We start from the raw sequence: 14087 nt of genomic DNA on the forward strand, positions 1-14087 counted from the left end.
CATACTTTTTTTCCCCTCTTTTTTCTTTCCCCTGGAGATAATAAAATACTTTAACATTGCCAGATGCTGTTGACTTCAGAAAGAGTAATCACAGCAAGCTGTTGAGGAGAGACAGACAATATTTTCATTAGCAGGAACTGATTAAATGAGACTACTCTCTTAATGAAACTGCAGAACAAACATGTTTAATAAATAACACAGACCTTGGGATATGGGATTTTAATGGTCTTTGGATACTGCAAGGTGTCTTCAGAATAAAAGGAGTACTCTATAACAGGAACTTCTTTATCATTAAAGGATGCATATGCCAAAAAATTGCCATTTGGAGACCACCACAGAGCAGAATGGGTGCCAAACATTTCCTCTGAAAGAGATGCAAATGTATTTAAGTTATAATTGATAAGTTGGGTCTTCTATCCTAGGAGCTAGTCTCGTTAGTTTTTAATAGCATTTTTTTAATTGAAGTTCAAATATTAAAATGCAGACTGTTGGGGTTCTGAAATAAGACATTAGATCAATATTTATAATCTATCATGTGAAACTAATTCACACTAAAATTTCCAGTGACACAATGCAAACTAGGCAAACTCATATATATTCTTAGATCCTCACACTAGCCAGGTATGAAACCCAGATAAGGATGCATGTTTCTTCTAAAATACAGAGTTTGATTAATTTGAATTTTTCAGTGGTAAGGAATGAGATAATAATTACAATAAAACAAAGTTTTCACATAATAATGGAAAGTAAAACTTGCTTGATGTAGTTACCTTCATAAACCCAGTCTGGTATTCCATTGAAAATTTTGTTTTCTTCTCCATTTTGAGTGATTTGCACAGCTTCTGCTGTTGGTGAAGCTTTTACATAAACATTATTATTCCAAACATATGCCTGCAAAACATCATTGTGGTAACAATTACTATTACAATAAATCCTACCTCCTTTCTTTATTTCATCTTCTGGGCAATTTACAACAGATGACAAAAAGCATCTTTAAAAATTGCATTTCACCTAACAACCTTGATACTTAACAAACTTGGTATTACTAATACAAATACTAGTACAGATCAGGGTGAGCACCATAACTTCAGGCCTAGATGCAAAAAACCAAATAAAATATGAAATATGACATGACTATTGTATAGCGTTTTGAAAATCTTGCAATTCCATTTTCTCCCTAATACAAACTTATTTTCCTTCATCAGCGGTTGTTTTCCACCAACTTGTCTCTGAAAGAAAACTATCAGGGCTTTGCTAAACCAAACATTCACTGGGGCCTCAGTGCTGCCAACAGACCTTTAGAGATAGTACATTTCTTCAGCAGCACTCAGAACTCTAATTTTTGGCACCTGCCTGCCCCTCTAACCACCCCTGGTTTTCATCTCCAATAACTGAACAACAGAGATTTATTCCAGAGCTTTGCTCCAAGATGCAGAAACTCTTTTCCACTTGCTTTGCTTCTGTTGCTGGTCTTTATAATTGACATATAAATTCACTAGGCAATAACAATAAATGAACACCACATTCTCCTGTGGCAGACTAACGCTCACACAAGGAAGGCACAAGCCTTGCAAATGTGGTGCTTGGCACCACTGACATGGACTGGAGGAGAGGGAGGAAGAAAACAACAGTGGGAAAGAGTACAAACCAGATTTTAATCCTCAAATCCCACTACATGCATCCATCAAGTAAAACTTCATCAACTATTGTGTAATTAGGAGACAAAAATCACACAATGATGATTAAACAGACAGATGTAATGCTGCTGTCTTTGAAAGGGATGAGCTACTGTCTGCAATTGTAAAAACACAAAGTTCCTGTGCATTTGTGCATTTCATGGCTGCTGGGGCCACTACTGACTTTCAGGAATGCATTTTCCTTAAAAAACATAACAAAACACACAGAGGAACTCTGGAATCTTTCCAGCTGCAGTAGTCAATTTTGAAACTAGTTCAGCTACATTACCTAGCAGTAGGAAAGTCCCAAAACCTCAAGAGTACAGACAACATGAGTTTCCATATCATGTGTATGTAAATGACTGTTTAGATAAGTTTCATTTTTCTTTACTAACCAGTTTGTGACCAACAGGTGACCAGGATATATACTGGGTATCATTAGGTAGTAGTCCATCATCTAAGATAGAACTGGAAAAACAAAACCAAAATGCAGCCAAGAGAAATCAGTGAAATGACGTTTCAGTACAAAATGAATGTTAAAACAACATTTTATGTGCAAAAATTACTGACCTGCTACTGAAATTATAGATGTGATATGAAGCTGTAAAGGAATGCCTCCACAACTGCAAAAAAATTATTTTAATAGTAATAAAATAAATTTCACCAGGTTTCACATCTCTTGCAGCTTGAATTACCCCTAAAGCTCTCCTTGTGATTTTTATTAAGCTAGAGAAAACACAATGAACATACAAGGGTAACAGATCTCTACTAGGTTTAAGGAAAGACTAAAGAATTTCCACTCCTCTGGGGTCATCACTTAAATACTATGACTGAGGCCACTGACTGATTAAGGACAGAGATGCAGACGCCAAAGATGCTGCAGATTTTCAGAAATCCGTGTAGCTACATAGCAGACTATCATCAGTGGGCAGTTAATCCTCCTCCTTGTGCTTTACTGGCTCATTTGCTGTTTTCTGTCTCATTTTTCATGTTGTATTATTTAACTTGGCATCTTATGTTATAGCAGCTCTCACAAGTCCCAGCAGTACGTCTGCAGCAGTTCCTCCAGTACCAGGGTGACCTATTCCCATGCATATTATCACAGAAATAAAAACCTTCTCTGAGAAATCTGCCTCTTGAAATCTGTATCACTCTGTGGGCACTTAACGAAGAGAAAGGTGATGATGATAATGCACAGACATTCAAACATGCTCACTTTGTGGGGCTGGAGAGGTTTGATTTAGCCCACAGCACTGACATGTTGCAATAATGCTCCCTTCTAAGAAGGTTCTTGGATATTTGTATGAAGATGTAAACCAACAACTTAGTACTACACAGACAGATGGCAATTACATAACAAGTGTCTACATCCTCATGATTCATTTTGTTACTCTCTTTCTTTGCAATAAAGATTAATAATAACAGAACTTTCAATCACACTGTTATATAAAGGTTAAAATATCTTGCTTCAGCATTAAAACAAAATTAACTCTTATGAATGCAACAAATAAAATACTACCGAGCAATAAATTACAAGTAGAGGGGATGTGTAGGGTGGCTGGTAAAATACTAGACATTTTGTGACCTCTAATGATGTAGTGAAGAATTAAATAATTCTGAACAATTCAGAAAAATGAAAGTTAACTGGCTTAGGAGGACCCAGCATGGAAGCTAAAATTGAAAAAATTGATGACTGAGTGCACAGACTGTGCCTGACACAGTGCAAGAACTGCTCTGGGACAGCAATGCCAGGACATGTAGACAGTGCTCAGTGACACAGTGCTCAAGTATTTGTACACTGCACAAGTTAGCACTGAACTTTTTACAAACAGAACAGCCACCTCTCTAAAAAAAAGGAAAGAACAACAACGTTAGTGGTTTCTCAGTGCACAAACTGCACAGCAAATGATCACCAGCATTAGGCTTCTCAATTGGCACACAGAGCCAGGTTTTCATGCCACCTGGCACAAATGTGGGTTGACCTTGGTTGCACGGCTCAGCACCATGCCAGGATGAGGAATTCTGCTGCAGGCTTCCCATGTGCTCACTGACAGGAGGCAACAGGGACACACAAGCCCACTCCAAGCACAAGCCTTCTTTGAAGCACATGCAGATTTTCATTCACCTCAGTTTTAAACTCTTACCTCCTACCACCACAATGTAACAACCACATATATATATAGTATACATATACAAGCAGATGTATACCAGCATATCTACTCATCACTTCTCCTTACCCACACAACTCCTGGGACAGCCATGCCTATCTACTCTCCTAGATTGTCTTCCCAGATAAACCATCCAGCCTTCCTCTCCTTGCTATAACTCTACATCTACTTTTTATCCAGATGCTTTTTTTTCCTCTGCCCAGCTCACAGATAATGTAAGTCTCTTCTCCTGGCTTCTCAGCTTGACTGCTCCCTTACATTCATCCATCCTTCTGCATTTCCCTCATGCTCTCTCAGCTTCTCAGCTGTTCCCAAACCTTTATCTTCCAGTTTCATCCTCAGTTGTAAAGTACACTTGTACCTTTGTATAGCTGTATAGCAGAAGAGCAAACTTTTGGTCAGGAGACACTATAACAGTGCTTGCCTGGTACTTATCCTGTCAACAAAGGAAGGAAAAAGAAACACATTAAACACTGATTCCAAAGACTATGCAGAACAAAATATGAAATCCAATACCTTTCCCAATGTCTGCATATATTACATGTAAGTCAACATACTAATGTTGTGTTTGCCAGGATTACTGAGGATGTTCCATCGTCAGCACTGATACACAGGATGTCCCCATTATCTGTTTTGTGAAGATACTTATTTCCTAGAAGCACAAGAGAGAGGACAACAAAAGGTAAGTAAAATGCTCATCAGTTACTTCTATTTGCCCTTTGTGCTTTTAAGCAGGAAATAAATCCCAAAAATGTGGTTAATGCTGTGCTTCCCAATTCTATAATGAAAGGAGGCTTTGAGCACATGAATGTTCACAAAATGTAGTCATGGAGCCCACAGCATCCACCTCCTTGCACCTCCTTCCCTTGGGGCACTAGGCATGCTCAGAAGGAAAAGCAGCCTGCATCTCCTGTTCTCTGGCAAGCTGACACACCTCAGGGGGTAACATGCTTCTACCCTAAAGCACAGAATTAAGTATGCTCTTTTAGCAGTAGGAAGAATGTAACTTGCCATGAACATGAGCATGTTTCTCAGGGAAACAAGGAATCAACCCTTTGAGCTGTGCACCGTTCTGTAATGGCACTATTAAATAATCTGACTTTTGTTCAGAATACAGTAGTCACCTCAGCACGAGGCGATGGCAGGTGGTACATTGCTGAAGGCAGTACATTTTCTTGACATTCAAGTTGTATGTATAAATGAATTACCTGAAATCCACTCCAAATTATATGTTTTGTACTTATAGTCATTGTTCAAGTAATTCTGTAGAGTGTACGTTTTTCCTGGAGAGGTCTCTTCTGAAAGAAACAGACAGAAGAGACATTCTGATCTTTGCTGCAAATTTTTCCACCCCAGCTTCTTAACCCGGCTACTAAGTGGATTTTTGTTGCTGGTTATTAAAGTGTTTTAGCTAACCATCTCCAAAGTAGCAGCAGTGGGAAGGCAATAAAACTTTATTGCAAGGTAAATTCAGCAAGCATAAAATAAAGGAGCGTCAGCAAAATCACTCAACAAACTCATAGAAATGAAAATACCTTTTTGACAGTGAAAGAAATACCTTTTTGACTCTGGTTCTCTTATCTCAGCAAACATGTACTCCATAAAAGCTGAAAAGAAGTGATCTTTGTGCCTTTCTCCCCGTGCTCACTCTAGGAAGTTCACTGCAAAGCCCCAGTTGCAAATAGTTGCAATTGTGAATTATTTGCTTATCCTTAAGCTCAAATTTCAGAAATGCCTCAAATAAAAAACCCTAAAAATCTGAGAAGCAGTAAAATATTCAGGGAAGGGCTAATAAAAAATATTTAAATAACAAACACTTTCTGATACGATTATGATGGAATAATTGATTAAATATTTATGCCTCTTTTGATGTGATTTTCACCAAGACATCTTTAAGTTTATTTTAGCATTGCAATTTTGACTTTAATTTTTTGAAAATTAAAGCCAAGTAACTGGGTTAGTCTGAAAAGCCCAAGTGAAACTTTGAATTCTAATTAAGCAAATGAGTTTGGTCATCAGTTTCAGCTGCAGCCGGCTTCTATGTAGAGTATTTCTTTCTTACTGCCTGCAGTGCACAAGCTACTTTTTCCAAAGTATGACAAGTAATAACAACAACAACAACAACTCAGTCTGTGAGTCTTTGTGATTTTTTTTCCTCTGAAAACAAAGACTACAGATTTTAAATTCAGGTGTGAAATTCTCTCCCTGCATCTTCCCTGCCTTTTTTAAAAATGGAAACCTAAAATCTACCTTCATCTACCTGCATATACCCTTTTACCTACAGGGTCCAGAAGGAAAGGAATTTTCATATCAACTGGCTAAATCAAAAGACTAGAATAAAAGCAACCCATACAAACACTCAAGTACAGATGTGGTGACTGATCAACCAAGGTGCTAACCTGCCCCTATCAATTCTGACACCCCAGTCTTTGGATACTTTTAAACAGACTGTCTTCTCTTTCCTTATGCCAAAGAACAAAAAGACAGCAAAGTCCTTGGGAACACACATACACAGAAAAACACCTCACAACAGTTTTTGCATGTTCTCTTTCTGCAGGCTGGATACCTGTGACATCTGGAACATCACATGAAGACATTTATATCAGCTATTACAGCTTTACTCTTATTTCCAAACAATAAGATAACTGTATACACACAGCACAGACTGTACAACTACCACTGCAAGAGATGTAACAAACAATGATTTTAGTCTAAAATGCTCAGAAAAGGTTAAAAAAATGCTTGCCCAGTTCTATTTGAAATGTGACTCTTAAAAAAATTACTAGGCTGGATTTATTGCTCTTGAAGTTTCTGTGAGAATATTAATTTCTCAGGTTATTTATTTAACTGAATATTTAATTTGATGGATTATGAACAAGTGGGTATTTAATATTCATACACAGTTGTCTAGTTGGGAATATGACTTCTTCCTAATCGAGAAAGTGTCATTTTCAATCAGAGGGGCTTCAGAAAGCAACAATCTCTCTCTTGGAAAAGGAGAAGCAATTTAAGACAGGTGGCTGATGAACAGGTTTAGGGATTTTTCCAAACTGATGAATGTTTTTCTCCCTGGTGACATACATATTTTGCTAAGGTCTCATTACTAAAAATCAGGCCACTATTAAGATTTGTTGGCTATGTATAAAATTAAAATTTCATTTTCTGTCAACACCTTCCACATAGTATCTGAATATGAAAACACACGCCAAGCTGTAAGGGTACAGTCATAGAAGTTCTAGTTGAAGCATTTTCTTAATCTACAAGGTAGGTTATTACCAGTAGATTCTTATTTATCCACTTTGTGCCACCGACCAAAGATACTCAACATACATTAAATTCCAAATTTTGGTTCTTATTGTTCAGATTCCATTTGAAAAGAAAGGTCAAACAGGGTTATTTTGACAGAATAAAGTAATTCCTGACATCCAGGAGCATTTTATTGGCTTTGAAGATGGTATGCAGGTCAATGGATGTTTCTATTTTAACAACACTGCTTTCACTTAGGTTCCTCAGAGAGACTGCATTTTCTTGTTATTTTTCTTTTTCAACAATTCCACATACAGATTTATTTTTCTAGTTCTGTTTAATAATCTTTATCCAAGTTTTGGATGAGGAGGTTGAGTTCCTCCTCATTCATTTTGCAGACGACACCAAGCTGGGCAGGAGGGCTCTGCAGAGGGATGGATGGACAGGCTGGGCTGATGGGCCGAGGCCACTGCCCGGGGTTCAGCATGTGCCAGATCCTGCACCGGGGTTACAACAACCCCAGGAGGTGCCACAGGCTGGGCAGAGTGGCTGGAAAGCTGCCCAGGAGAAAAGGACCTGGGGGTGTTGGTGAACACCAGGCTCAACACGAGGCAGTGTGTGCCCAGGTGGCCAAGAAGGCCAGCAGCATCCTGGCTTTTATCTGGAATAGTGTGGCCAGCAGGAACAGCGCTGTGATTGACCCCTTGTACTTGGCACAGGTGAGGACACACCTTCAGTGCTCTGTCCAGTTCTGGGCCCCTCAATTCAAGACAGACCTGGAGGTGCTGAGGGAGCTGGGAGTGTTCAGCCTGGAGAAGAGGAAGCTCAGGGAAAATGGTGCTGCTTTCTACAACTACCTGAGAGGAGGTGGGGGACAGGCTCTTCTTACAGGCAGATTTTCCTCCTGGACCAGAGGAAACCACCTCAAGCTGTGCCAGAGAAGGTTCAGGTTGGACATGAGGAAGAGTTTTTTCACTGAAAGGGTGGTTAAGCATTAGAAAGGAGTGCCCAGGAAAGTAGTGGAGTCACCATCCCTGCCAATGTTTAAGAGATGACATGATGTGCTATGGTTTAGTTGATAAAGTGGTTCAGTCAAAGGTTGGACTTGATGATCTTGGAGGTTTTTCCCAATCTTAATGATTTTATGGTTCATCTCTACTCTGGTCTGACTCCTGACAGTACATATGTATTGCCACTGTCATAATGATACACTAGAAATAGTTACATCATAATACCCCTGTTACAACAGTAAAACCGTAAGTCCTTCTGCAAAGAAGTCTTTTAACTATTTACATAAGTAGTACTCATACAAAGTTGATAAACAATTCTGTTTGAATTTTGGAATTTCCCATTAATATCCCATCCTCTCCAAAGAGAAAAATCGAGTTGGTTTCTGTAGGTGTGAGGGGTTGACATTGTTTAGCCCCAGCTGGCAACTAAGTACCACCAGCTTCTTTTCTCCCTTGCCCTCAGTGGAGACGGGGAGGAGAACCAAGAAAAGATAAACCCATAGGTTGAGATAGGAACAGTTAATGACTGAAATAAAATTAAGTATAATACTCCTAATAACAGTAAAGATATTTGTAATGTAAAGGAAAGCAAGAGGAATAAAACCCAGGAAAGACAACTGAGGCAAAATACATTTGCTCACCACCCACTGACCAATGTCGAGCCTGTCCAGGCAGCCATCAGCACCTCACAGCCAATCCCCCAGTTTATGTGATCATGACATTATGCATTATGAAATACTCCTTTGGCCAGATCAGGTCAGCTGTCCTGGCCATGCTCCCTCCCAGCTCCTTGTGCACCCGTTTCCTGGCAGAGCCTGGGAAACTGGTGTCCATGACTCCAGAGCAAGCACTACTTAGCAACAACCAAAAAACATCAGTGCATTAGCAGCATTATTCTCATAATGAATCCAAAACAGATCACTGGACTAGCTACCAGGAGAAAATTACCTGATTCCCAGCCAAAACCAGGACAGGTGTAAAGCAAACAAGAAGTTAACAATTGTGTAAGGTTTATGGTATGTCACATCACCATACCAAAATGGAACCATGTTGAAAAATCACTTTTGGTGTACATATTGGTTATTCCCCAGTGTCAAGGCACGTTTTCCTAATTTCCACATGCGCTTTAAAAAGAAAAGGGGCAAGAAATTAATGGACTTTAAACCATGATAAACTATAAAAGCAGTAATATTGGAAGCTTTACTGCATGTTCACCACTACTTAGAGAGACAGGAAAAACCACATAAAAGGAAAGACAAGTGCAAGCATGATGTTCAGTAATAACAGGAAAGGGATAGAGAAATTATAAAAATCAGGAAAGGTGAATGGTTATTACCATTTTAAAGTGAAGGCAGAAGAGCAAGAATTATCTGCAATCAAAGCATGTAATTTAGGAGCAGTGGGAGAGATGCAAGTGAATCCTGGCTGATTCAGTGGTCAGAAAAGTAAGAGACATTTCAGGCTAGTTTTTCCTAATCTGCTGTTTCCCCATTTCTCTTCCAACATGTACAAGAGTACTCTAACTCTTCCCCTCTCCTGTATACTCCAGGCCCCAGTTTCTATGTGACAGTTAGAGCACTGATTTCCAGCAAAAAAAAAACAAAACTACTTTGCTTGCTCAGGCCAAAGGCTCACTTAATTCAGAATTGTACCCAATACCCAGGAGCTGATACAGGACAAATGTGAGTGCTGTGACACCTCCTGGAGCAGTTGATCCAAAAGCCACTCCATGGGGCTGCAGAGACTTCCCTGGAGGGATTTAATCATTAACATGGTAAATCATAGCTCTGGAATCTCTTTCAAATTTACCCCATCTCATGCAAAGCAAGGAAATAATAGCAGAAGTGTTCTATAAAAGCAAGCTACAGTTGATAATGGGGTTTTATATTATATTACTCAACATTTGAATGAGGGTAGATAACTGAGTTAAATGACAGTTACAGAAGTCAAGGACATGTAGCAGGAAAACATGTCCATTCCCTATCTTTTCAGACTCACACAGAACACTCAGGCACTTTAAGGTCATTAACTTCCACAAGAACTGCTGTGCTCTTCCAGCCTCTCCTAGGCACATTTCTATCAAAAGACCACAAAAGCACACACATAACACCATATAATCATGATGGTGATGACCCTTCTCATTTAGTGAATACCTCACCCTTGGAGAATTACTCCTGTGAGTGAAGAAACCTGGTTTGTGGACAGACAGCTGTATGGGACCCTCACTCTAAGGCTGTCTATGACTTGCTCATGGCAGCAGAATAATAGTAAATACTGCACTGTCTCCTTCCTGCTCCCAGCATTGGCTGCTCATCCTCCCACTCCTGGTGTTCCTGCCCAGCTGTAACAAGACCTGCAGTTAGAGAAGTAGTAAAGGTATATATAGGCATGAGATGTTCCAATCTCCCTTTGGCATGGAAGGCTATAGAAGAAAAAAAAACTAAACTGTGAGAAGTGTAAGCAAATTGGTGAATCATGAACAAACAGACCAAATATGTTTTTATAAAATACTCATGAGTTAAGGGTAAGAACTTGTTGCTGTAGTCACCTGTTGGATAGCTCCTCAAAGCACAAAAATGCTTTGATCAACAGACTTCAAATACAAGCCCCAACACTGTTTTGAAATTAAACTGTTTGATGAAAATAGCCCCATGTAGTTATTAAATATAAAATGAAGCGTCAAAATAGGCAATGGGTCTAAATAAAATATAGAATTTTGTATAGAGTTCTGGTAGCAGACCCTCCAGGTAATGTCAAATTAGGGAGCCACTCCACAAATTTAAGTCTTCACTATTTGTCCATGCTAAGTGTCTGCAAGAAAAGAAGCAGAAGTTCTCCTTGCAAGGCCTACAGGCCGGCCAACAAGACAGAACTGTGCTGGAGGAGCAAAATTTCACTACCTTTCACTGCACTGAAGACCATTCATCAAACTAATTATGTGCTGCATGAATACTAAGCTTATGAAATGAAAGTACATTGAGAAGCATGGCAGGGTAAACAGCTGCAGACCAAAGGTAAGAAATTCCAAACTCAAAATTTTCTCTTTATATAAATAACTGTCATATTTGCTCCCTGTACAATGCTTGAACCATTCGGATGAAATGAAAACTATTTGACTGCAATTACAAAGATTTTTATCAGAGCAGACTTTGATTTCACAGAGTCACATGAGCAGCTCCTTCCAAAGCAGTTTTACCACTTTTCATTTCGTATTCAGTCACCTGCGTGGCCCAAGAGGCATCCCTCGCTGACTCATGTCCTGTGGCTGCTCATAAAAGCCATATAATCAAAGTCATGATTAATTGCCCTCATCTATAAATGAGTACACCACCTGCACACTCTCAGCTAACAGAAAACATCTGTTTAGCTCCCTTCAGTCAAGAATTCCAAAGAACTCTGCAGTTCCCAAACTACAATGGTCACAGTGGTTCAGATGTTACTGCTGGCCTGATTTGTGAAGAGACAGGAATTCAAGTTTTTGAACTGGACCACTCCATCTCCATCTTTATTTTACCCAGAGGGACTTAATGAACTACCTGGATGTGTTCTCTATGCCTTATTTTGAACCAACAGTAGGAAGTCTGACACACTGTTCAACTCTTTTACAACCAAAGGACACAAGCCAAGGCTGACAGCATACTGGTATTCTGTTTGTCGTAGAACAGAAATGCCTCTTTGAAGTAAAATGAATTTACTATGTAACTGAATGACTGATCTTGAATTGCAGCCACTTCTAGAGCAAAAGAGCTCTTATGCTACAATTCATGAAAGAAGAAAACCCACTTTATTTACAGTAAGACATAGCACTGGCATCAAGATAGACAAGTATGAACTCTTCAGCAGAGTTCAGGCCTGCATACTGAATTCTTTCACTAGGTGTTACGCCTGAACACATCCATCTGATAAGTTATCAAGACCCTTTCTCTTGCTTTTCCCCACTTGTGAAATTCAGAGTATTTTTTGTCACCTCAAAAATCTGCTTTTTTGAGATAAGTGGCAAAAAGCTGCCCAAAAATAAGAGAAAATAGACTCAGCATCCACTGATAGAAGTTTCAGCCTAGAAGGCATGTAACTCAGATATCTGGACTTTGAAAATCCAGTTCTGAATGACTGTGATATTGACATTAATATTAATAGAGCTGAACTGCAGAACAGTTTAATGTCAATTATACCACATGAGCACCAGTGACACAAGTGCTGCCTCTTTAACTGACACAACAAAACCCCCCCAGAACTCTGTGCACCCAAAAAAATATTTCTGAACATATTGTTAAGATCCTCTTACACATCTTCACTTTTTCTTGGGGTGCACTTCTCTGACCTAGGTCTAGTCTGGGAAACCCTGGGTTAGATTGTGCTGTGCTGGCTGTACATGCCAGGGCTGCTCAGCTGTTAATTGTAAGAACACAAAACGAGAGCAGCTCTGTATCTGCCAGCTGAAAGCAATGCATTGCTTGACCAGGATTTAAAGCTGTTTCACATTAACATCCAGAGCTACAAGGGCGACCTGGAAAGTGCTAACTGGTCAGAGTCCAAAAACACATTCCGAATCTTTCTGTGCTTTTCTGACCTCTGTAACTGTGCTGTTTATATAATTTCACCCAACGGTGTTAACAAAAGTTGTGCAAACAAAGCAAACGAGAGGGAATATAATCTTTCCCCTTCAATACACTCTAGAAAAATGAGAAATTGGCAGTTTACTGCTGGCTCAAGAGCCTTTGCCGACAGTAAGAACAGAAGATGGTGAAAACGACAATGCTTCTAATTATTACCAGTGCAAACAAGAAAATTAAGAGAGTTTTTAACTGTCCCCCCACCCTCTCTGGTGAGACGGCCGTACCTCCCAATTCCCAGGACCCAGCAGCTGCAGCCCCGCCAGCCCCGTTCCCCGAGGCACAAACTTTCCGCACAACTTTTCGCAGCGAGCCCCCGCCACCCTCCCCGCGCACTTACGGCGGGTGAGCAGCACCAGGGGCACGGTGATGACCACGACAACCACGGCGACGGCCAGGAGCCCCAGCAGCCACTTGAGGAAGCTCTGCAAGAGAAGCCCCGTCAGTCTCCCGCGGCGGAGGCCCTGCCCGCGCTGCCGCCCCCCTCCCGTCGCCCACCGGCATGGCGGCGCGGGCGGGGCTCGGCGGCTCCGCAGCCCCGGGCCCGGCTCGGAGCGCGGCGCGGCGGCGCTGCAGGTCCCGGAGCTCTGCGGCTGGGCGCGCTGAGCCGCGCTCCCCGTCAGCCGCGGGGACACAGCTGTACGCGGAAGGGGAGAGACTTGGGACGGCCGAGGGATTTCTGTCGGAAATCAGATAACGGCCCAGAAGCGAAGTGCTGATGGAAAACTCCCAATGTTTTGATAACGCCAGCTTTTCTTGTTAAGTTTCTGCTCTTTGAACTTTTTCTGACAGTCAAGTCATGAAAAAACCGATAAAATTGCAGGAAGGGCTTGTATTTATAGTTTTTGGCACTGGAGATAGATGTGTAAGTCTGCTAAGTGGGTTTTTTAATTAAGACCAGAAAATGGAAGTATAGGACAAAAGTTTAAAATTTAGTGGTGAAGATGACCTTTATTTTATTTTCCAAGGAGAGTTTTGAATATGTGCGAAAAAAGTAGGACGAGTTGTTGGAAAAGACAGAATAACCAGTAAATCAAAACTGTAAAGCTTTTGGCTGTTTAAAAAGCCGAGTCTTACCAGCTATTTAAAAAAACTGTCCCAAGTTTCTAAATTATTTTAAGAGCTCTAGCCTCCAAAACATAATTATAAGTCATGCTTTTGGTTTTATCCATGTTAGATTTTCCTCTAATTGCAGAACGCCAGTAGCTAACAGAGACAGATGCAGGTACTTTACGAGTTGAGAAATCTAACAGAAAAAGTATGTGATCTGCTGAAGCAAGATTTCAAGTCAAGGGAAATAGCAAATGTTCTTAGTCTTGCCTTCAAAGTACTTGTCAAAGCTTTCAGAAAGGTTATGCTGCTTGCTCCTTCATT

General features: G+C 40.3%; 1 protein-coding gene across 3 annotated transcripts in view; it reads right to left on the reverse strand.

Moving 5' to 3' along the window:
* Window positions 1-13463, reverse strand: part of DPP4 (dipeptidyl peptidase 4) — an 82876-nt gene extending 69413 nt beyond the window's left edge. For all 3 annotated transcript variants that reach the window (XR_012056961.1, XR_012056960.1, XM_030278373.4), the window contains exons 1-9: window positions 13212-13463; window positions 13054-13138; window positions 5053-5142; window positions 4402-4496; window positions 4206-4280; window positions 2247-2299; window positions 2072-2144; window positions 771-891; window positions 204-364 (exon numbers count right to left, since the gene is read on the reverse strand). Coding sequence is in view for 1 of the 3 variants with exons in the window: in XM_030278373.4 (XP_030134233.4) it covers window positions 204-364; window positions 771-891; window positions 2072-2144; window positions 2247-2299; window positions 4206-4280; window positions 4402-4496; window positions 5053-5142; window positions 13054-13138; window positions 13212-13217 (759 nt within the window). In the remaining 2 variants the exon portion in view is untranslated. The remainder of the gene's footprint in view (window positions 1-203; window positions 365-770; window positions 892-2071; window positions 2145-2246; window positions 2300-4205; window positions 4281-4401; window positions 4497-5052; window positions 5143-13053; window positions 13139-13211) is intronic.
* Between the last annotated feature and the right edge of the window lie 624 nt (window positions 13464-14087).

This window comes from Taeniopygia guttata, chromosome 7 (genome assembly GCF_048771995.1).
Source record: "Taeniopygia guttata chromosome 7, bTaeGut7.mat, whole genome shotgun sequence".
Classification (NCBI taxonomy): domain Eukaryota; kingdom Metazoa; phylum Chordata; class Aves; order Passeriformes; family Estrildidae; genus Taeniopygia; species Taeniopygia guttata.